This window comes from Neocloeon triangulifer, unplaced genomic scaffold (assembly GCF_031216515.1).
Source record: "Neocloeon triangulifer isolate White Clay Creek 2 clone unplaced genomic scaffold, ASM3121651v1 ptg000012l, whole genome shotgun sequence".
Taxonomy (NCBI): domain Eukaryota; kingdom Metazoa; phylum Arthropoda; class Insecta; order Ephemeroptera; family Baetidae; genus Neocloeon; species Neocloeon triangulifer.
In genome coordinates this window covers 10,644,710-10,668,847 of record NW_026775554.1, presented here as the reverse complement: position 1 = coordinate 10,668,847, position 24,138 = coordinate 10,644,710, and the positions used below count along the sequence as shown (strand labels likewise).

General features: G+C 41.3%; 1 protein-coding gene and 1 long non-coding RNA gene across 6 annotated transcripts in view; one reads left to right on the top strand and one right to left on the bottom strand.

Annotated features, from left to right (window-relative positions):
* LOC132198087 (zinc finger MIZ domain-containing protein 1-like) overlaps positions 1-24,138 on the top strand; it is a 142,315-nt gene that overhangs the window by 92,392 nt on the left and 25,785 nt on the right. For 3 of the 5 annotated variants that reach the window (XM_059621849.1, XM_059621848.1, XM_059621847.1), the window contains exons 1-2: positions 14,123-14,262; positions 20,789-21,012. In XM_059621849.1, coding sequence (XP_059477832.1) covers positions 14,185-14,262; positions 20,789-21,012 — 302 coding nt within the window. In that variant the 5' untranslated portion in view covers positions 14,123-14,184. Of the gene's footprint in view, positions 1-14,122; positions 14,263-20,788; positions 21,013-24,138 lie in introns of those variants that run through there. The other 2 variants (XM_059621852.1, XM_059621851.1) reach the window with 1 other exon arrangement.
* LOC132197757 (uncharacterized) lies at positions 15,034-15,593 on the bottom strand. Its single transcript, XR_009441900.1, has 3 exons — positions 15,478-15,593; positions 15,210-15,417; positions 15,034-15,134 (listed from the first exon to the last, which is right to left on the bottom strand). It is a non-coding gene; the product is annotated as an uncharacterized LOC132197757 (long non-coding RNA).

Here is a 24,138-nt window from a genome sequence, read left to right as displayed (position 1 = left end):
AGTACTTCCATGCAAATTATTTCCGTAAGTCCTAATCTGAGTATCATTAGCTAATGATAGCCCGAATCTTTCTGCCAATTGCAATAATGTTTCCCCCTTTTCGCAGGATTTGTCTACTCGGCAATTAAAGTCTCCTAGTAAAATAACATTTTTGTCGTAGAAATTTTCGATTAAGTTGAATGCTTCTAAAATCTCATCATAAATATCTTGTGAACTCATCTTTGGATGAAAATAGCATAATACGGTAATGAAATTTTTAAAATATGTTATAATAGTACAGTCTTTGATGAAAAATTCCTTTTCTATTCCTCCCAGTCTGTTATTAAAATAAACTGATAAACCCCTCTTAGGTCTTCCCCCATCCCCTTTACTCCCTAATAAGTTTACAGAATAATACCCCGGAATGTTAATAGTTTTTTCGACACAGAAAGTTTCGGTAAAACATAAAAGATCAAAATTTTTAAAATAATCTGAATAATTTAAATGTAGCTGTTGCAAAGTACCACGAAGGCCTTCGGCATTCCAAAGCATTAACTTTAAATAAAGAACGTTACTATTACTATTTTCTTGGGTTTCAAGGGTGTGGGGACTTAGGCAAAATCCTCCTCGTCCGATGTTCCGGGTGGTCGCAGTGGCGCTTCGTCGTCGGCCTCGCCGTTGACTAGCCGGCGCTCGATGTCTTCAAGCGCCCGGAGTCGGTTGGTTCTGGGGGTGAGTGCAAGCTGCTGCGGGGGCTGCGGTAGGGCGCCTTGGGTACGTGCCCTCGGCGGCTGTCCTCTTTGCTGGTGGTCGTTGGCTCCTCTGCGCCAGTGGCTGCCAGGCGTGCGATTGGCGCGGGCGCGCCACCACTGGCCTGGACGATTGCAGATGACAATGTGTATGTCTTGGTTCAAGAAGACATCCCAGATCTGCTGCTCCATCCACTTGTCCGGGAGGCCGTCGGTGCGGCAGCCCATTGGAGTTATGGCCAACTGTTTGACGCCATTCTTGTGGCACCAGTCAGCCAGGCCCTTATAGCCGGCCCTGTAGTTCTCGACGAAGTTGCCCATGGTATCTTGGAGGCGCTCCGAAGACCTCTCTTTGCAGATAGTGTGGAGCAGTGTGGCCTTCGGAAATTTGTTGTTGCTCATTGGAACTGGAATAACGCAGCCGGGGGCACCGTCAGCATCGTACGGAAGATTTACCCATCCGTTGACGTTGCGAATGTGGTGGGCGATACCTCGGCCCATGTTTCTGTCCCCGCCGATGGCATGTGCCACAAACGGGAAGCCCAGGCGGAGGACGTCAGCGCTGCGCCACTCGACCCTGCACCGTGCGTTGGGTGGTCGGTTGACGCCGCGCTTTTCGATGGTGGCAGCCTCGGCCTGGAACTTGTTGTAGGCTTCATCGTGTTCGACTTGCACCGGCAGTTGGTGCCACCTCATCCTTCTGTCTCGAGAGTCTCGCCCCGGGTGCTGTTGCGGACGTTCGTCGCGCTGCCGGTGATTTTGGCCTTTGCTCTGATGGCCGCCTCGTCGTTGTTGGGGGCCGCGGCCGCCGTCAGTCTGCTGGTGGCCACCTGGGTGGCTACCGCGACGCCGCCGAGGGGTGACGGTGTTCCAGTCATCGTCGTCTTCAGTTCCGGTTGTTGTTGTTGTCGGCGCCGCTTTGTTTTGCGCGCCGTTACTTGGGGCGCGCTGATTGGTTGCTACGTTTTGAGCCGCTTCCTGATTGGTCGCCATATTGGATTCTGAAGAAATGGCGTTGGCCAAGGCTGGAAAATCGGAAAAATCGACGGAACAGGCATAATTCTGGCGGATAAACCTGAGCACGTCTGATCTCAGTTCCGTGAGCTCCTTCTTGACGTCAAAATACCCCTGCTGGAGGCTCTGGACGGTGAGAACGACCTGGTCAAAGGAAGGCCGCTTCCCGCCAAGGGGTGGGAATTCTCGCATGTCAACATCCATACTCAAATCGCAATTTCCCATAAACTGCTGGACCTCGGGCGGATCCTTATCAATATAATCACAAAGCGATATTTCCTGCACAATTTGGTACCAAATTTGGCACCGCAAGTCCCTGCAAGCGGCTGAAATCTGGCGGAAGTCAGGAGGGTTCGCGGAGACCGACCTGAAGTTCAATACTATTAATTTTTTTTAATAACATATATTTCTTTTTTAATATTTGCAAAGCGCGATCTTTCTGAAATTTATAGATTTGGAATTGAAGCATTTTATTTTTTTAAATGCTTTTTTCTGTCACTAGCAGCATTAATAAGAGAGTCAAAATAAAAAATTCTTTCGATTCAAAATTATCCTTTCCTACTCGATACGTTTCCATTATAGCGATGAATTTGATTTTCGGCGCCTGGCGTCTCTCCCATTAGCGTGCACAAACTTCACATGATTACACAAAGAGTGGCTAATTTGAATATAAACAGAGTGCGAAGGGCGATCGCACGCGCGCGTGGAGCACAACAGAAGGAGTTAAGAGAGCAGCCGGCGTTGCTGAAGAAAGGGTTAATGCGGAGCAGATTATTGATCGATTTTCCCGCACCTCCGCCTATCTGAGTGAGTGAGTGCGGGAGACCCGCCCACCCCGCCGACCGTGCACTGCACACCCTGCACACTCCCACCTTGTGAATTAATTATTTCGCCGACCGGCTGCCGAGCTGATAACAAAACACGCCGACTCACTTTTCCAGCAGCTCGAGCGGCGCCGGCAAAACCAACAGCGCCGATGCCCTCCGGCGCTTTGACCTCGTTGCCCAAATTTCCGACTTTTCGCCATTACGCGCGCGCACGTTATTAAAATTTGATTCGCGCTCTATGATATTATACGGTGCCTCGTAATAATGAAGTTCCGAAGGCGCAAGTACTCTGTTTGCTCGGCCAAATTCTGTTAACCTCATTGCCCATGAAAGCGTATGTTAAGGTGAACTTTCAGCACACAGACTTTATTAAAACGGCTGAAATTTTTCGATTTAACTCTTTGCAAATTTATATTTGATTTTTACAACAAAAAAAAAATAAATAAAGAAATATAAATAAATAATTATTAAGTACTTGGTTTAGCAGGAATTTTTTTTATATTAAGAATGCAACAATGATGTATGCAAATGGTAAATTATTAATTTTTGACCAAACTATAAGTATACAATTCTATTTTAAAATGCTGCATATGAAAATTTGCCACGCAATGAATTATAAGTTTTATCGTTAACAGGCACCCCTGGCCCTTTTCCCCAAAAATCAATGCAGCCAACTTTGAACTTAGTGGATAATGCGAGGGAAAGGGTGAGTCGTCAGAACTGGGTGAATTTTGTGTATAATTTGGTTTTGCGTCGCGTAATTGGTCTCTGAGTAGCCAGTGTGTCAGGTGTTTTGACTCGCACCGTGACGACGGCGAGGGTGCGGGGACTGGCACCAGCGACCGACATCAATACGGTCACGAGATATCACTGCCTGTGATATATAAGCGTGTGTCCTCTCGTTCTCCGCGGCATCGATCTCCACCCGCCCGCCGGCCGAAAAGTGTACAAACTATTATTCGGTCGCGGGCAAACAACTCATCTTTGCCGCGTGCCGCGGCTTGGAATCTATTAATAGGGCAATCGATTTGGTGAGGCTCATTTTTCACGAGAATCCAGCGGTGCTGGGAAAAGATGGAGCACCTCTACTTGTGTGTGTTTAGTTGCATGCCGAGAGTGGTTGTCAAGTGGAGATTGGAAAAAAAGCAGAGGGTGTTCGCGCCATACGCCGCTCATAGCTTTCCCGCCTACTCGATGTTCACTGGCGACGACTGGAGTTTTCCGTTGTTTTTGCGCACAGTTTGCTGAGCACATTTGAAAATGCGAAATCCAAAAGGCACTTGTTGTTGAGAGACTTCAAATATACAAGCTTTATATAGAGTTGCAAGCAGGTTGATCTAAACTCGTTTGATTTGCTGATTTATTTAAGACTAAAAATCCCTAAGTTCTCACTTCTCACTGGTATTAGGTAAAAAGGCGAAAGATCTATCTTAGTTTTAACTTCATCTTTGGACCGGTCTACTACAAGAGTGCACAATTTTCGGCCAAATTCCATTTTAACCTATGGGTTTGGAAATGCGGAACTCGTTCAGAGGGCACAAATAAAAATAACTTTCATTAAAAAATAACTATTAATTATTAAATACCATGAAATACTATTGTAAGAAGAAATTCCATTTATTTAGTCTTTCCTACAAAATTAATAATTTTTTTATTTTGTATCTTTAGAGACCACATAATATTTATTGATATTGTAAAAATTAAAACAATATGCAAGTCATGAGTAGAGTCCTTTGGAGAGTGGCTTTCTGAATTTTTTATTCTTGCTTGGAAGTTTGAATAAAAATTAATTAAACCATGAAAACTTATCTGTCCCAAACAAGTTATGGCATTTCCAAATTCCAAACCAATTCTCTGCATATTTCAATTAAATCTTCCAAGAATTATTTATCCTTTTTTTTAACTAATACCAATAACTGATTGAGAGTGACAAGTTTATAAAAAATTAAATACAATAAATCACTAATGATCAATATATTATAATAAAAAAATTCAATTCAGAGATATTGATACTAACTGAAATTGTTATCACTTTCGATCAAATTTGTATTCTGTGGTGTACTAAACGTAATCAGGTCTTTCATAATTATGATAAAAGGGTATCAACAGTGAATAATGAATTCAAATTTAGAGATTTAAAAAATTTTATTCCGTTTTCATAGATCGATTTTTTTCATAAGTTACAGTGATGTTGATTATTCATGATTCATCTGAAGATTTTATTTTTGAATTTTATTCTGGAAGTAGCGCTTGCGCAGCGTGGACATTGCGCATCTTGTCCACGGGTGGCTCCAGCAAAGTTTTGAACACCGCCGGCGCGGAATGCGGCGCGAACGTTGACCAAAACAATCCGAATGCCGCACGGTCGCTGAATTCGGAGCAGATTTGCGTCGCTCACTTAGGGTTCGTTCCGCGAATGGATAGTGGGTGCGAAAAGAAAAGGGACGAGGGAAAAAAGCTGCTGGCGAGGGATGACAAAGGCTGGAGATTGATCTTTTGCAGGCTCGCCAGGCAGGCAGGCAACCCTCGCCGGTCGGTCGGCCGGTCGGTCGCGGCAACTCGGCACAGGCAGTCGGGTGTAATCTGGTGCTACTTCTCGCACTGACTCTATTGCCCGATCAATAGCACACCCAAATACTCACTCACTCACAATGCTCTCTCTCTGCTCACTTTACGTGCTCAGCCGGCGCTTCTCGGTTTGCCCGCCTGCCTTGCCTGCAAACTCGTTATCGTTGCTCGCTCGCTCGCTCGCTCCAGCAGCAGCCGCTTTCCCATTTTTCTTCCAGCGGGCCTCCCGACCCAACTTGCGGCTTTTCCCCTCCGATGCAGAGAGCCCAAGTGCGTCTTGCTACGAGATGCTTCTGTCGCTTTCAACAAGCACATAAAACTCTCAAACTAACATAACCTATTCAAGACACCAAATTTATTCAATCATCTCAAATTAACCTTTACAGGTCAATTAATTACTTAACTAATAATTTCCTGGTTCTTAATTATATTCTTGTTTTCTTCTTAATTGTTTAATTTAATAAGACTGAAATTTTGAAAATATTTTTTCAACGCAGAACACATTGTATTATTTGGTTAAAGTTAAAAATTACAAAAAATGAATAAATTGTCATTTTTTTCTGTTTGGAGAACTGTTTGCGATTTTTATATGTTTATAAATCTTAAGCCAAGCTTACCAGAGTTAATAAAATTGGTAATCAATGCATTATTTAAAAAAAAATCAGTTGCTGAATTTTTTTGTCAATATTAGATTTAAAAGTTGTAATCTGACGTTTTATCTGCACTCTGCAAGATTTTCCTGAATGTGGTTTTTGTGCTTCCGCAAGTTAAATAATATCTTTCTATTATGCGGTCGCGCCGGCCTAAAGTGAGAACATTTGATTTATTTATAATGGTTAAATTATATCTCTTGTATTTTAAAAGTAAATTTTATTGGGTTCGTAATCCAGGGGAACTTTGCCACATATACTCATCCAAATTTAATTAAAGCGGGTGAAAATTTAATTTGAATTAAACATTTACGTAGAGACCTAAGCTTGGAAAAGAAATTTGCATCAAATGAAAATAATTGATGTTAAACTTGTACATACACTAATAAAACTACATTATTTGCTAAATTCATTTTTTTTTTAATTTTAAATTCAACTTCATCTCAAATTAATTTTTAAAATTCTAGTGTAATTTTAACATGTGACTGAATAATAATGCAAACAAAAAATTTTGAGACCATTATTTTCCTTATTGCCACTTTGTATTCTCACAATCACAGTTACACGCCATGTGGATGAGTAAAGCTTTCCTTTTTGCGCGTCTCTCCGCTTTTAAAAACCGTGGTGCGTGAGAACAAAAGTTTTTTCCCTGAAAGCCGAGTCCTTCTTTGTGCGTTCAATTAATTAAAGTCCATCGCTCAATGAGGATGACGCGTTGGCCGTTTTTAGACAGACTGGCGTGCTGACTTCATTTTAATTGCTCTCACGCATTCATCAGCAACCAGCAAAAAAATTATATCGCTCTCCTCCGCAACTCCATTCGCAGCTAATAAACTTGCATTGACCCTTTGCTCTCTTTCTGTTCGCAGGTGCGTACTTTATATTTGGCTCCGGAGCAACCAAGGGCGACGCCAACCGTGCGGTGTCAAAACAGGCGCAGTGAGCTCTTTGATTGTTGTAATCTGCTTTGGGGGGCAACAAGTGCGCGCGCGACAATTTTTAACCCTTCCGCATCTGTTGCGCGCGTGCGAACCACCGCGTCCGAGAGAGATAAGACAAAAGAAGGCCAAGCCAGGGGTTAATTTCCACGGCTGCAGATTCGAGAGTATTTATTTGGTATCGATTGGAAAGACGGCGCCCTCGGTGGTTCGGAAGAAAGATAGGGCGGCGTTGCCAAATGGTGTGGCCATATATTTATCCGGCTGTCCCCCATCATGTGTGTGTTTTTATTGAAATCACGCATTGTGCTGAGCGAGAAGGGCCACTTTGACTCGCCCACCGCGACGGATCCACTCGAAATATTGATTTCTGAAACCCCAAATTACTGACTCGCAGTAGAGGCGCTTCTTGAGGAAGTTCCGCCGCCACCGCTTTTTTAGTCCTGGACTTGCAGCAAGAGGCTGCCGCTTGGACTTTTTGGCCGCTGGTGATTTCTTACAAAAAATTGAAAAAGGCTTTTAAGTATAAGAAGTGTTTCTTGATGAGAAGTATTTTCGCCGAATTTAATATTCCGATAACAATTTATTGCTAGATTTAATGATTATAACTTTTTGTCAACCTATTTCTGGGAGGGTATTTAAATTAAATTGAAATAGAAATTATAATTAATATATCACTTTTATAATACGTTTCTAGATTTGGTGTTTGGAAAACAAGAATTTAATATTTCGTAAATATTAAGTGTGTAATAAAACAATATTCTATTACAAATTTTATATTCATTTAACAAGATATTTTAATGTAATTTTTTTTTAACACGAAATAAATATTTGAAAATTTTATTTTGTTTTTCAAATCTCATTGATAATTTTATTCTTTTTATTGCAAAATTCACGATACTTTGAACTTCTCCTGATTATTTTATGTATTCAGGTACTATGTCTGTATTAAGTACTGCATACGCAAGTGCTGACAGAATTAAATGGCTTGTCTGTTAACTCTCATTCCTCTATAAAAAAATTGAAGGGGTTAAAAGTCACCCTTCCTCCCCTCGCCTTTCGCAATTAACAATCCAACTTTAATCAAGGCGGAGGAAGAGTTGGGAATGAACTTTCTTTTCTTTCGTCCCTTTCTCTCTCGCGCGAGTCGCGACAAAAATGCCGCGTCGTCTCTCTTCTTGCATCGAACGGGGGCGCCGAGCGATGATCCCCGCGCGCGCGTGAAATCAACCCCTTGAGCGAGTGAGTCGCTGGTTAATCTGTTGACGCAGCCAGAGGGTTGCAGATGAGATGATTTTCCGGCCGCTTCTTTAATTCAGCTTGTGCCCCATTAACGCCGCCATGCAACTTCCCCTCGCGCGGCTGCAGCACGTGCTGCGAGGGGCAGCAAGGGGGCGGAGGGGCGGCCACCCATGTGCCCCGACGCACCCCATCTGTCTCTCGACGATTCGCATGCAGTGCAACAGCGTTCGCGAAAATGATGAGCAATTGAAATGAATCGAAAGAGGAGAGAGAGAGAAACGGAGGAGTGGTGTTTGCGCCACAGAAGTGGAAAAGTACAACTTTCCAGTGATTTTCGTCTCGCCCTCGCTCCGTTGCCAACCGAACGACGAAACTTCCCCACGAATTCGACTTCCTTATTTGGAGGGTAGCTTGCTAGAATAACAGGAGGGTGTCTGAACGCAAAACTTCTGTCATGAACTTTGCACTGCAGAAATGAAAATTGTCAAAAAATACTTTCTAAATATCAAAGTATTAAATAAAATAAAATTAGCATCCACTAAACTTTTTTTATACATGTTTTTATAAATTTCTAGGGTTTCACAATTCAACCAGATTATTGAAAATACTTCAAATTCTTAGAAAGCAAACTTTCATTTGGATTAAATTCCTAAGGAAGTTTCATATGGATCAAAAGAACAGAGAAACCTTATTTGTGGTTTAAACACTAAGTCACCAACACCAACTATTTGTTTATTTTGTTTATTAGTGTTATAAATTTATAAATAACAAAGGTCAAATTTATTGTTTAGGCTAGTTTAAATGTTTTTATATTAATATATCAATTAATATTTAATATATTAATATTATTAAATTTGATTTTTACTTATTAAGCCAATTTTCCAATTTTATTTTTAATTAAATTTAAAACTAACTCTTCAGCCATCGACTCGAATTAATTTACAATTCTAGAATAAACTTAGCAATTTCACTGATGCAATACCCTTAAAAGTGGAAAATTACAAATTTGATTAAAGTTGGCTTAGCCTCACTGTTTCACCATTTCCAGTTTTTGCCAAACAGCCGCTCGTCCGTTAATTTCGCAACGGTCATTTCCATAATAGCATGCGAATATATATCGAAGTGGCGCGGAATTGTTATGTTTGACCGGTCGGTCAGCAGTCGGTGGGCCTCGCCGACGAGTTGATGATTTTCCGCAGCAGCACACCACTTTTGGCCAGATTACCGCTCTTGCCAGGGGGTGGCGGCCAAGGGTGGGGGCTGTTTATTGGCCGACTGAATCACACACACTAGCTCGCGCAAGGCAATAAAATGAACATGAAACTCTGCTCTCGGCGGCGTTGCTGGCTGCTGTCAAAATTGCACCCTCCGAATAAATTATTCCCGCACACACTCACATACAAATAAATACATATCTATCCGTCCATTTATATATCGACGAAGAGAGAGAGAGGGACGAATAATCTCCCGGTTATCCATTATCTGAATTATTGATTGCCGCGAACCAAACTAAAACATTCTGTTGCGTGAATGTGCCAAAATCAATATCAAATATGACGGCCTGAAATCGAAACCTCAAAATTCGTAAATTAATAATATCATTTCGCTTCAGAGGGAATATTTTTTCAGATTATTAATTTTGTTTGCGGTAATTTTCACGGTTGCGAGACACACAGGAAACCCCCGAGTGGCAGCTGTTTTCACCACTTTTGTCCGATTAGAGGTGGTTTTATTTCCACCTCCCTCCCCCTCACCGCTCTCTGCGTGCTGTGTACGTAATATTATAATGCACTCAACCATTATTATGTAATATACCTGGCGAGAATTTAAGAGCGGTTAATTTGCCAGCACTATCTGATTTCCCAATAAAGTGCACTTAAAGTTCCGCCACGCGGCGCAGAGGAAAAATAATTTGAGAGACGATAAAATCTGCTGCGAAAGCGCGCAGACTCGGCAATTAAATTACTTATCTCGGCTTGTTAACACTTACTTAATTTGCGTGAACTTCGTCTCCAACGCCCTGATTGTTATCAGCGCTGGATATCTGAAGCTATTGCTGCTTCTATTTCTTAAAAATTGTATTCCAAATATTATGCGAAATGCATTGACAATAATAAATTTAAATTTTTTAATTTGGAATTTGGTATAAAGTAAATAATAATGAATAATCAAATTATTATAATTTAAAATAATAATTTTTAGTTGAACTTTGTTCTATAAACTTGGTACGCAAAAAAAAAATGGGCAAATTCAATAAGAATTTTATTTACTTAGCCAATTATCCGTTTTTATAATATTTAAATTTTTTGTTTTATTCACTTTCAACGCACTATATAATTTATTGGCGAAATACCTAGTTTGCTTTAAGGCATAATTATAAATTGTTGGTATCGCATATTATTGTTATTGCCAATGTTTCTGACAAGCCTCTGGTGATCAAATTGAAATTTGCGGCATAAAAACTTATCTGTATTAATAATTAGCAAGTGCTGGCTTTCGCTGCTTATCCTTTCACTTGAATGCCACCGAAAATGCCAAACCTTTCACTTCGAAAACAAACCCAGTCGGTCGGCTGCACGTGCACACAAATGCATTTTGGTGCATTGCCGTTGCTGCAGCGGCGAGATCGGGACAAAAGATGGAATTGCACGCTTTCGCCATATATATGCACAAGTATAGGTTTTTTTATTTGACCTGCTTGGAAGCCAAGATGGAATTTATTTTATCTCGACTGCCAGAGATGAAAAGAGAGGTAGCCCTGTAATAAAAGCGCTGTTGACAACCGCATTAGCCCGACCCTGAAAAAAGGTGCGCGCGCCGTAAAATTCGCAAACATGCTGACTGCTGGTGCCGAGTGACCCTCACGGGATCAACTTTGAACCAGGAGTGTTGATACGAAAACTGCTGACTGCGCGTCTCGGAGCTAATTATTTAATTGACCAATTAATTAGAAATTGATTAGGTTCATTAAAGTCGGATGATCTCAGAGAAATGAACTGTTGCACAAAATTTTCCATTAGCCTCAATTTAATTACCAAATTGAAAAAAAAATATTTAAATCTTTTGATGCTAATTTTTGGAACAGCATTTTTTAACCGTGTCATAAAATATTTTTAGCGTCTCATTAATTGAATTTAATAAACTATAATAATTTTATAACTATTTATTCTTCTCGGTCAATACAAATTTGATGTCAAATCAAAACAATATTGGTTATTTATGGGGTTAAAAACTTGAATTTTATTTTGAAATCCAGTTTTAACCCTAAAAAATTCAAAATACATTAAAAATAATTATGAGAACTTTTTCTGCTCCAAAATCGATTTCAGTTTTGACACTCTATTATCAATAAATAAACCAGTCTGGACTTTTTTTATTTATTTGATCATTTCTTCCAGCTGCCAGATAAAAGTTTGGCCTGATGTTTTAGGAGCTGCACAAAATAATGAAGTAGAAATCGATCCAAGCAGTCACTGGCCCCAAATTAAGCCGTCGAGCCGGACTATTTGTCTCACGCTTACTTTGGAAAGAAGCCTGCGTGTAAATTAATTAAACGGGTGGGTGGCAGGGGAGGGTGGCCTGACAGATGGCCGCTGATCGCCGGGAGGGGGTGGCCGGGCTTCCCCCGCAATGATGTATCAACACCCCGCGATTAGACAAACCATCGCCACCCATCGGCCCTTTAAACGCAATAATAATAATCTTTTCTTTTTGATTACCGAGAGCGAACTTTGTTCACCGATTTCACGATCACTTGATATTGTTATAAATTGTGTTTTATTTGGCCGAGGCCTTTCTGCGGTGACAATTAGGCGCGGTTGCCAAGCCGCACAATCGGAATAATGAAACACGCCCACGCTCTTTGGGAAATAAAACAAGCTATTATGAAATCAGAGTGCGTGAACGACGAAACCCGAAAGTTTCTTTCCATGCAAATCTCCTTTGATTACTTTGTGAGGTCGTTGACCCTTCACCCAATGAGTGCGATTCGACTGCCGTTGTTAGCTGAAGCAGAACTATTCCTTTTTTTTTAATTTTTTTTTTCTAATTCTTTTTGTGGCACGTATAGGCTTAATGAAACGGCAGCGGCAATTTTGCGGGCGTCGGAGCTGAAATGTTAATTAGCACGGGCGATGCAGCAAAAGCGGCGGCGCCTCCCCGACCAGACTCGGGTGCTCGTCATCCCTCTCTCCACTCTCTCTCTCTCTCTCGCGTAAATATCCGCCAACCATCCGTTTGTCCGCCGCGTGGAACATTGCGCGCCTTGCCTGCCTGCAATCCATACGCTCCGATAGGGGAGCCCCGCCGCGCGGGCGAGCAACCACCGCACGCGTTTTTTGCCACTCGCGCTGCGTCAGGGTGGGGGAACCGGCAAACAGGGCCGTCTGCCTTGCAGGGTTGGTTCTTTTCAATTTTTTTTCTTCCAAGTTCCGTTTGGAATAATATACAGGAATATAGAAAACGATGTTCCAAAATTTATAAATAATCACAAATAATGCTGGAAAACTTAATTTATTTAGAAGTTTCAATAATTTGGAAAATAATTAATAAATAATTGAAGCAGAATTGAAGTTCTGCTATTATCACAGTATCAAGTGGATTTAAACACATAAAGTGAAATGAGTCATGACTTAACAAAGGGTGTGGGAGAGAAATAATGAATCGCAAATTATCAAAATTTAGAATGTTAGCTATAGACTATTAAAATTTGCCATAACGTCTTACTTATTAACCACAAGAAATCTTAATTAGGCAGAATGCTTCAATAAACAAGAATCATAAATATTTTTGCTTCTTCTGCTTTATTTGTAATTTTGATAGAATAAAGTTGAAGTATAAACGTGCTGCTTCTACAAAATGCTAGGTTAATGTGGTTAAGGTTAATGTTATAATTTGTTTGCTAATTTTCGTTATACTGTTATCAATTAAATAAGTATATTGTGATTCTTTATTCTTCCCGGTCAATACAAACAAGTTTTAAATTGGGAAAAATTATATGACATGTAGTATTATCGCCACAATATTCTCTTACTGGGACAATTCCATATTTCAGACTAAATTTTTACTTCCGGATTATTTATTAGAATTAAATGCAGATTAGTCCATTTTGATTTAATTTTAAACCGGAAAGTATTAAACAAAGATTGCTGATAATAATTTCAATTAGAAGCTTCACACGCTTAATATAGATGAAATATCTTATCGGTGATCAAAATAATATTTTGCACAACAGCCCGCCAGCAAGAAGGTCCCGACGCCGGCGACCTATCTGGCTGGTGGATATGGCCAAGTGGCTTGTTGAAAACGGCTCTGGCTGCTCACCGTGAAACGAGCCGAGTCGCGGTTGGTGGAGCACCCTGGTGGCGGCCTCGCCAAGCTGCGCGCACCCACGATTGAGCGGAGCAAGTGCCAGCGGCGGAGTGAACAATCTGCGCGCTGCCTACCTTCCAGGCGCACCACTCGTTAGCCGCTTATCGGATTTCTGGAAGCTGCACTCGGGAATACACATTATAAATCTCAACCTTTCAACATTTCATCCAGAACATAATTTCCTCAGTACTTTGATTCAAGAAGTTGTTTCCTTCAACTCGAAAGTTGTGCATTTTGAGGTCGGGGCTTTATAGTAGACCGCATCTGACCCAATATCAAGAAAGACAATTTCGCCGGCGCAACTGAGCTCTCGGGCGAATTTATCGCACTCGATCATTGCGCGGCACTTTTTGGGTCACAAAACGAACTCTCTTGCCGCTTTCGCGGGGGGCAACGAGGTGCAAAACATTGCGGTCAGTTGATCGCGGGGGACGCCGGCGAACCAAAAAATATTTATTTTGTTGACGCTCCTGTTAACAAGGGGCAAGGCAACAAAAGGAATTTTTCCAGCGGCGACGCGCGGCCGGCCGAATGGGGCAGGACATTTCTTTCTTTCTTTCGCTGCTCCTGCCTGCACCAGAGGGGTGTTTGTTTAGCCAAAAGAATATAATGTTGTGAACGCGCAGGGATTGGAGAGAGAGCTGCTTTTTGACACAAAGAATGGAAAGCATAATTTGCTCTCAGCGCTGTACCCGAAACAAAATTCATTGTGTGGCCCCTGGAAGAAAAATAAATCGCCGGGTCAGTTCGGCTGCGACGCCCAAACTTTTCACTTGGTTCCTCTCTCGCGCGCGCGTGAGTGCGTGTCCGACGATCGAATTGCGCGATACCATTTTTTAGGATTCAAATGATCAGCGGCGACACGGGCCAGCAGGAGGCGAATCCGCCGAGCGCCCGCTGGGGCAAGGCCATTGACATCGATGCCGTGAGTTTTGTTCTCAGCTCGCCAATCCTTTATCAATTATTCATCCTCAGCTTCAGAAAATATCTCTGGTGCCAAAGAATGCCGAATTTATTGACATTTGGGCAGAAGTTCATTGAGGACAACAGTTGTCAAAATGAAATTTTTTTATATCAAAACATTCCTCATAGTGTGCTGAACATTTCTCAATAAAGAAAAGCCGGCGCAAATGAAATGGGAAGTAATGAGAGTTGAAATAAAATTAGGCGTTTATTAACTACTTTTAATGCATACAGATGTAAAAACGCCACCTAGACGGGAGTTTCCTCTTAAAAAACCGTCACGCCACATGTAGTGTATTAATGAACTAGCATAAAATGGGACAATTTTATCGATTTAAGGCATTTAAGGGCGATATCTTTTGGTACTCTACAATCCTGATTGAATTTTGAATTAATTGATTTTTGCAAAACTCCCACGTGAGGGGAAATTGCACGCACACCACGAACCAGACCACCCCACAAACCGGCAACTCGGAGTTGGGCAACCCCCAAGATTAATTTTTGCAGGGAGGTGCGAGCGAAGCTCGCAAACGCACATGGGACTTGGGGCACCCCACGAACCGGCAACTCGGAGTTGGGCAACCCCCAAGATTAATTTTTGCAGAAGCCGCGAGCGAGGGGTGGAGGCGCAGCGAGGTCGAGGACGTGGGGAAGGCCGTGCGGAGGGCGAGGACAAAAGGGCGGCTGTGTTCGTGGGGGGGCTCCGCAGGAGCCCCCCCACGATCCCTGCCCTTTTGTCCCGCCCGGAGCCGGCCTTCACCACGTTCTCGGGCGAGCGCGCCTCCAGCCCGAAGCTCGCAAACCCACAACGTAGTTGCCCACAAAAGGAGTTGTCTGCAAACGGACTTGTAAGCAATAGAAACATAGATATTTGTACTTTTCATTACAAAAAAATCTGATTTGATGTACCTAGCGACCCTGAGCTGAAGTGTATCCTCTTTTTTTAGCTTCAAATTGTGCGGTAAATTATGCTGCTTTTTTGGCCGTCACCCTTAATTTTGGAAATATTTTCGTGATTCACAAATCGATATTTTCGTAAAATCGTCCCTTTAAATGCGACGTCCTTGCTCTTTAATTCGTCTTTCATCCGCCAGGCATCGCACACGCAGCCTCAGTGCTGTGCATAATGGCAAATAACAATGGGAATTTTCAAATTTAATTTCACGATTTTTTTTACTTTCGGAACGTTTGCGCGCACAAATTTCTTTTGGAAACTCATCACAATTGGCCCCTTTTTCTATAGAAAATTTTCATTTCAAAATTTACAACTGTTGTCCTAGGTAGCCTTGTACCTAATTTGATTAATATTAATTTTCTTCCGAGTCTCTTCGCAGGGGCAACTCAAAACGTTGGCGCGCATATTCAAATTAAGGCCTTTGTTTCATTAGTCATGCGTCTCCCTTCCACTTTCTTTGTAGCCAATAACAATGAAGTGAGGGTGAAATAATCCTCAATCATGTACCATAGTTCTGAATTTATTTTTATTATTATAGATTGCTCTGATTGTTTACTTTTTCTGTCACGAATTTCAGTTGGCCTTTGTGAAAAGAAAAGATTCCAAATTATTTCATATTTTCGAACAAGAAAATTTTATTTTTCTTTGAAAATTTTGCTTATTTGTAAATTTTTTTTTTTTATATATATTTTCCATTTTCTCTTTTTAAATGTCACCAAAATTACCATACTTGTGAAATTTGAAACTGACTCTTTAGAGAAGAAATTTTTTTTTAAAACTCTTATTATGCTCCTTCAATCGTTCTTTTATTTTTCTCGCAATTTGCGAATGTAGCAACCAAATGTGAACCCTTTTACAGACCAAGCGGTGCCTTACATTAAGATTCCCCGTTTGTCACGTTTTTTCCTACGCTTCTCTTTATTTTTCGCTCCGTGAGAAAATGATTTCTGGGAGGCATCACTGTCGGACAAAAGATGCTCGCTCGCCTCGGCTCAGCTCGCTCGGGCTGCCAGCAAGGAGCAGCCGAAGGAGTTTATATAAAAAAAAATGATATTCGGCAGAGGAGAGGAGTGAGTGAAACATCCTGTTAGTGGGCACATTACCTGCTCGCTCTCCGAAATTAAAACATTTAGAGGGGAGAGAGAGAAAGAAAGAGCATCTTTCCTCCTCTCTCGTTTGCCTCGACCGCTCTGCAGCTCTTCGAACAAAAAACTGCTCCTCTCTTGGAATATGTACAAATATGCGCGCATGAAATTTATTATTTGATACCGACTAACAGCGACTGCGGCGTGACCAAACATTATTACAAGATCGGCCGGCAGAGTCAATATTGGCGCTGATCTCCGCATTTTTTGTCCGCTTAATCTCCAAATTTACTCGCGTCCACACGCGTTTAATCGCAAACTCACACAAAACGTGCGCACCTTTATTTGGCGTTTCGCTCGGCGACCAGCCTAATCCTCGACGAAATGAACCTGAAATATGATCTGTACAGGATTATGGAGGATAAATAAATATTTATTTATTAATAGAATAAATGAATTTAATGATAAATTAAATCTTAATTTAATTCTAATAATTTCAATACTTAAAAAGATTAACAACAAAATTTTTTCCAATCTAATGTTAAATATTGTTTAAAATCAATTTTTATTCAGCTAAAATTAATTTTTTTTCCAGAGATAATGAGCTTTGCAAAGAATTTAGTTTGGGAGTGGAGTGAAGGCGGAAAATTCGAGGTGGTTTTTTGGATTGCCGCGGGGCAAGCGGAGAGAAACCCGTGCACATCTCTCTCTGCAACTCCCACGCCTCCACAATACCGCTGACGAGAGCCAGTGCAATCACGCTAAATAGGATGGATTTCTCTTTAATAACAACGATCCGGAGCGGCGGCCGCTTTTTTCTCCGCCGTCTCTCGCCGGTATATTCAAATGAAATCGTCTCTCGCTCACTCGTTCATAATACAAAAATAACAAATTCGTCCCTCCCTTTCACCCGGCACACACACAGCTCGAAAGACAGACTCCCACCTGTTGTTCTCGGCGCAAACGTGTGTACTTCTTCCTCGACTTGCCAATCATTCATTTGCATTTTACGATCAAACACTAACACCGAATCGATTATTGCGTTTTCGTGATTCCGAAATTGCCCCTTTGTTTCCGCCTTTCAGTTTGAACTTTTTTTGTTCTTCGCCGCGCGCAGCGTGGAAAAACATGCAACTCGTTGAGAATTAACTTTGGCAACAGGTTTTGCTTTTTGCGCCCGGACCTGAGATAAAATTCAAATCAAGAAGTCTGACGGGGTGTTGAGGTAGGCCGCGCAAATTCGGCCCACTAATAGCGCAATTCGTCGTTCGGTGCGAAACTGAATGAAAGTTTCTTTCTCTGCGCCTTGTATGTAGAGAGTGTAAATGAATTGTGCTGCAGCGCAGCAGTGAGTTATTGGGCAACTGGATCGAGCGGCGAGAGATTTGCGCTCCACTTTCACTGACGCGGCCGCCGAGTCCTCCCTCTGCAGTCACTCAATTCGGTTGCTCCATTGTTGACCTTTCCTTTTCTTTCTGCGACAGCTTTATTAAATAACCACCGGCCGACTTAACTTCCTGCATGTCTTTACTGCGTACTTAAATTTCACTCCGTACTCAAAAATTTCAATTATTGAAGTTTTCCAACTGATCATTTTTAATTTGCAACCAAGGACTTTCCCCTCTCACAATTAATAAAAACAAATGAGAAATTGCGTGCGATTATTTTATATTTGATTTTTGGATATTTATAGAGAAACCTCATTTAGCAACTATTTTTGGATAAGTAATTTAATTAAATTGAATTCTAAAAAAAATCATATTTGTAATAGAGTCCAGAACCTTCTCAGAGACTTGAATGAACGGTTTTCAATTCTTCTCTCCCATTCTCTTGATGTTTGCAGAGTTTATAAAAAATAATATTTAATCGTGACGAGTGTCTGATTGACGTGATGCTTGCAATGCGCCGGTTCTTACCCTGAAAGCCGGACCCTGAGATACACCTGGCAAGGGCACGCTCGGTGCTGGCGTCCTCTGTGCCTTTGTTTCATTGCGTGGAATAAATAGGCTATACTTTATATACTTTTTCATCGCGCATTGCTTTCAAACAACTCTTTCCGCCCCGATGCGAACAATCAACAACCTCTGAGAATGCGCTGACTTGCTCCCAAGAAAAAAAAGCAATATAGAAAATCCTAGTATTCTTAATCCAATTAGCTGCAATTAATTTATGCAAACAATTATTTTGTATTTTTTCAGAAATCAAAACAATTTATTTGATTTTTAAAATTAAAATAAATTTTAATTCTATATTCCTATCATCAATATTTAGACTTATTATGGTGTTTGAATGAACAGTTTATCGTGGAAATCCTTCTACAAACTAAAAATTATTTTGGAATGGGCCTCAAACATCTTCAGGAAAGACATCTTGCCCTTGGAACTAAGAAAAGCCCCCAGGTTTCTTATTTTTTCATTGAATGGGGCCTGCGTATCTTTCTTTTTTTTTATCTTTTATTGTGCGTGCATATCATACGGGAGGACTGTGTGCCGTTTTCAAGAAGGCTACGGGTGCAAGATGTGATGATCACCTGTCTGACGTCCCTGCTGTGTCTGTTTGTCAGCTGCCCCCTCGATCGCAGCTCCTTTGGCTCGAGCCATTTTTTTCTCTTTCTCGATCCACGTCTTAACAAGCGGGGCATTATTTTTCACCCACCTGGGACGATTAAAGAAAGAAAAGGGGATGCACGATACAATATTATAGAGAGCTGCTGCGGTGGCGCGCCTCCATCCCCTCAGACCTCCGACCGCATTCCTCTTTTCTTTGCCCACCGCGCGGCGAGAAGCAAATATCGATTTCAGTCGCGCCTCTTTATTCATTCTAATTGCTGTTTCCCGTCAAACGCAACCACCATAACCACGTGTCAATTTGCAGTCCACAGAAAACTGTTCAAAACTGAATTAAATTCGTTTTGAAATGAAACAGAAATTAATGTATTAATGAATTTAGTAAAAGGTGATATTTTTATGTTATTTATGGTCTTCTCTGATGTGCTCTGACGGTGGTTTTCATTTTACCTTCCACGTATTTATTATTTTCCATTTAAGTACACCGGCCCATCTTTTCTCTCGGCGTAAACCAGGAGTTGGGACGCGACCCTGATGTCTCTCGGGGGAGAGTTTCCTTCTTTACGTGGGGGTGTTCTTTCATATATTTTTTTAAAGGTCGCGCGGTTGATGCTGAGGTATGCGCTTGGCCTGGGAAACTGACGAGATGTCAGTTCCCTGCTCTTTGCTGCTCCTTTTGTCGCTGCTCAAAGCGAGCCCCAATAAAATCACAAAACGCTCCTGCTTCTTCTTCTTCTTTCGCATTCACCACCTGAAAATATTTTCCTTATTACCCTGAAAGAAGAAGAAATTCCTCCCAACTTTATCTCTGCTCGCTTTGATCGTAGCGCCTCAATTTTTCCAATAAGAGCATTTTTTTTGCTCCGCAGAGACAGATTTGAACGCTCAATTTTTTCTGCCTCAACCAGACCTACCTCAACTCTAAGAACACTGACGAGGGTTGGCCAGGCACTAAATCATTCTGAAAGCACCCTTTCTTTCTTTTTTGCCTCATTCGAGTCGGTCATATAAAATTAATATGGAGTTTTGTTCACCCTTTGCGGTCAGGTGAATCTCGCGGGCAGCTGCCTATCCCCATCAACATATTCCATGGTGGAAATATAATAAATAAATTTTAGGCATTCACGCGATGGATGGCGCAGGTGCCTCCCTGCTTTTGTTCCAGTTGCTTTTCTCTCGAGGCGAAATTTTCTCTAAATGTGAGAGAAGTGATGACTGCGGAGAGATGAATTATACCAAATTATCTGGCGGGCTGGCGGAATAGGCTGTTAAATAATTAATTAATTAATTATTGACTAATTGCGATGGTATAATGACCCTTGTGCCTTGTTGATTGAGACGACGTGCTTGATAAAGAAGCTGAGCGGTGCGGCCTCAAACTTGTTTACATCTCTAATTGATTGTAAATATTTATCAGCCACGCGACAACGATTTTATCGCGAGCGTGAACAAGAGAGAAAAGTCAAGGTTTGCAAGGGCTGAACGGCGCTTATAAGCTTGTTAACTGTTTCCATGTCGTTTACTTGGATTAACCCTTAACTAAAGTTAAATTCAGTGGAATCAATTTTTAACTCTGATTTAAATTGAAGGTTATAAAATAAAACAACATAATATGTATATTTTATTTAAATTAATAATTTTAAAATGTTTTAATTTAATTTTACATGCTTATTATACTGACTATATCTTAAAGAACAATGCCATTATCTTAAATGATATGTAAAAAAAATTCTTCAAGACCACTTAAGATTGAACTGCGACCTGCAACATGAGGTCGGAAGGTCAGGGTCAAGACCCCTCAAATACTAATAGAGATTTTAGAAACATTATTGAATTACCATTTTGTACAGCTTCTTATTCTTCTCTCAATTTTGATTTCAGATTTTGAGTCGCTTGGATGAGAGCGAGGGGTTGAGTGGCCCCGAGCATCAACAGTTTAACGCAGGCGGGCCCGGCAGCAGGGCCACCAGCAGAGCGGCGGCGCCGCGGAGACGTCGTGGCTGCTCAAAGGGCGCCGACGACGGCAGCGGCGGGCTCCGCGCCTCCACAATTATGCACCAGCAAATCTCGTCCAGCACGATGAACAGCAAAATGGGACCTCAAGGGTTAGTACCAATTTTATTTTGAGATCATTTTTTGCCGAAGAAAACTTACTTCAAATTTAGACAATAAACTAGACATTTTTAAATTTAGATTGATACTAAGAGGATTGAATTAAAATAGGACATTTGCATTATTTGCAAAGGAAAACAAATTTTCCCAAGCCAATGCGTACAACAATGAATTTTTAAGTAATGGGAACCGCTTCGTCTCTCATCACGGCGTTCGGTCATTATTAATTAAGTTTACGGCTTACTTAGCGAAAATTTTTGTGTTGCTTCTCTAACCAAAGATTGGTTCTGTGTGAGAAAAGCCCACCGGGGAGGGAGAGAGAAATCTGAATTGAATCTCTCAATAAACGTGAGAGACAAGACAAATAAAGGCGACGTGTTTCTGTGGTGTGTATACATATATAAAATAATAAATAAATGCAAATCGTGGGAGAGAATCGGCTCGGCGAAAAAACTTGAGATTATTCTGCTTTCTCACTACCGCTGCGATGCACTCGCGAGCATTTCGTGCATGCGCGGAACAAATTGCATAAATAGAGTCGAGAGAGCTGCACTTATTCTTTTTATATTGGAGCCGCTTGCTGACCTCGATTGTGACCTTTCTGCACTCGGCGGTGGCGGCGGCGGCGCTCACTTCCTCGTTGCCAATACGCACCGGCCGGCGGCGCTGCCGGAGAAAATAATATTGAATACATCTCGTGCACTCGCGGCAATGCTTTTCTTTCACTTTTCGTCACCACGTCAATCAAACCGGGAAGCTGCACGCCGCGTGAATGGATTAAATTCGCTCCGCAAAAGCAGCGGGCCGGTTTCGAAATCATATACAATATACCATTTTAAAAGCCTTTTAAAGCATTTAAAAAAAAAACTTCACTTTTTATGTAAATATTTGTGCTCATTTGCGCAAAACTGATAGATAAATATCTTTCTTTTTTGTTAAAATCTTGGTCAGGCAAATTTGAATAAAATTTGTATATTTTTTGTGTAAGTTAAATTTAAATATTATTGAAATTATAATTTTTTAATGATATTGCTTGTTTTGCTGATTTTGATTATCTGCAAATATCACAAGAAGCAAATGAAAAATCATCAAGTAGTACAAAAAGTGGTGATTTAAAACGGTAAAAAAGGAAGTTTGAGATTTTTATCTCCGGTGTTGATTTACTGGCCACCGTTCACAACTCAATTTCTTTTCTAAATCAGTTTCGGCATCCAACACAGAGCCAACAAAAGTTCTGGAATTTTATATAATTAATTATGAAGCGCGTGAGAAAAGAATTCTTAATAGATTCAAAGCAGTTTGTTTGGAAAATTCGTCGAACGCATGCACTTGCACGTGTAGGGGGCCGCGGAATGCGTGTAAAGCTTTTTTTCCGAAATTAAACCGGCGTCGCCGCAGATATACACAATCAACTATTGTTTTGACCTCCATGAGAAAATGCAGTCAAGCGCATAGTGCGCTCTAGCTGGCTGCCTCCTCCTCCTCCTCCTCCTTGCTCTCTTTAGAGGCACATACGAAAATTTTGGAGGCAAAAACTGCTGCTCATTTTATTTAGCAGCCATCCATACACGATGTGAATCTTCTCTTGGGCGCTTTTTATTCATATTCTCATCGGTGTGCTGCTGCGAATAAATAATTCATTGTTGAATTCACACACACCAAACAACAAGTCTTTGTAAATATACACTTTTGGCCTGTCTTCTTTTATATATTATTCCCTCCAGCAGAGGGTAATTGCTCGCCAAAAGGAGAGGCAATTTTCATTTTTTGACCCCTCTCGGAGCGCGTCAATTACTATCATCCGCCTCGTGCGAAAATGACGCGCCTCTAGATTTGTCGCAGCAATTTGAAAAACAAAAAGCAGTTCGTCAGGAAAAAATGTATGATAGCTTCATATAGGGAAATTTCACGCGTGAAAACATCTCTGCCAATCGATAACATGCCAAACATGGCCCGGCGCGGTAAGTCACACCTCATTTCCTTACCCTGATGCAGACCCTGAGCTAATCAAGGGCACTCGCAGTGATATTATAATAATATTGCGCGCTCCTTTTTCGTCGGCGTGGCGAGCATGACCACTCCATAAACCAGAGGCTGCAGGACTTGTGTGGCAATAACAATTCAAATTTGTTAAGCTAAACCGTATTGTATACTTATTTATCCAGACACTTTCATTAGTAAAAGTTTTGTTCAAATCAGATGCAAATGAAAATTATTTTTATAAAAATTTTACTTTTTTTATAAAATAAAATGTTTCAAAAAATGCGCAGACTCAAATTGCTGTAAAAGAACTTTAATATAAAGAAGTAAAAAAAAATTCCAAAGAACCAGTTTGAAGTCCAGTGATCACATGGTCAAGTTTCTCAACAACATAAAGGCCGCTCGCTTTTCGCATTTGTGAATAAATTCTTATCAATGAACTTTTTTATCGAATATTATAATGTAATGAAATAATAAAAAAAAATTAAACAGGAATATTCATTAAATAGAGGTTTTTAATCTGAATAGGAGACATCTAATGAAACAAAAATGCGTCTGCTGCTGGGGAGCGGGTTTTAATTGCCAGATCACATCCCACGCACGTCTCGAGTTGGTCGTCGTGTCCTTCGGCAGGTTTGAGGGTCGGGCGTCCCGATTCCGGGCTGCTGGAAACCGGAGCAGATAATGCTTTGATTGGGCGACGGTTTGAGTGAGTAGCGTGCCGAGTACCGATATTTGATCGGCGGCATCGCGCGAGGAGCGTGAATAGTTGGTCCTTGAGGCCAACGGCGTCAGGTGCCGTTAGGTGCGTACTCTCAGCCTCCTAGGTGCCGTATTAGCCGCAACACACCGCAATCTGCTCCACAATAATACTTTTTATCAAGGGCACTATTTACGCTGCACCTCAATTACCCAAATCGCTCGCTTTCTTTCTCTCTCTCCGCGGCTGCAGCGGGGTCTCTGCTCTCTCAAAATTAATAGCATGAAAAATAAAGAGAATTAATAAATAATTTTCCCCGGGGGCCGAAAAGCGTGACGACTCGGTTTTCGTTCCTTGAGCCAACTGCTTTATTTTTCTTATTAGAATAAACTCGGTGTAATTAAGTTGGTCGGTTTTCGGTTGGATTTGGCACACAGGA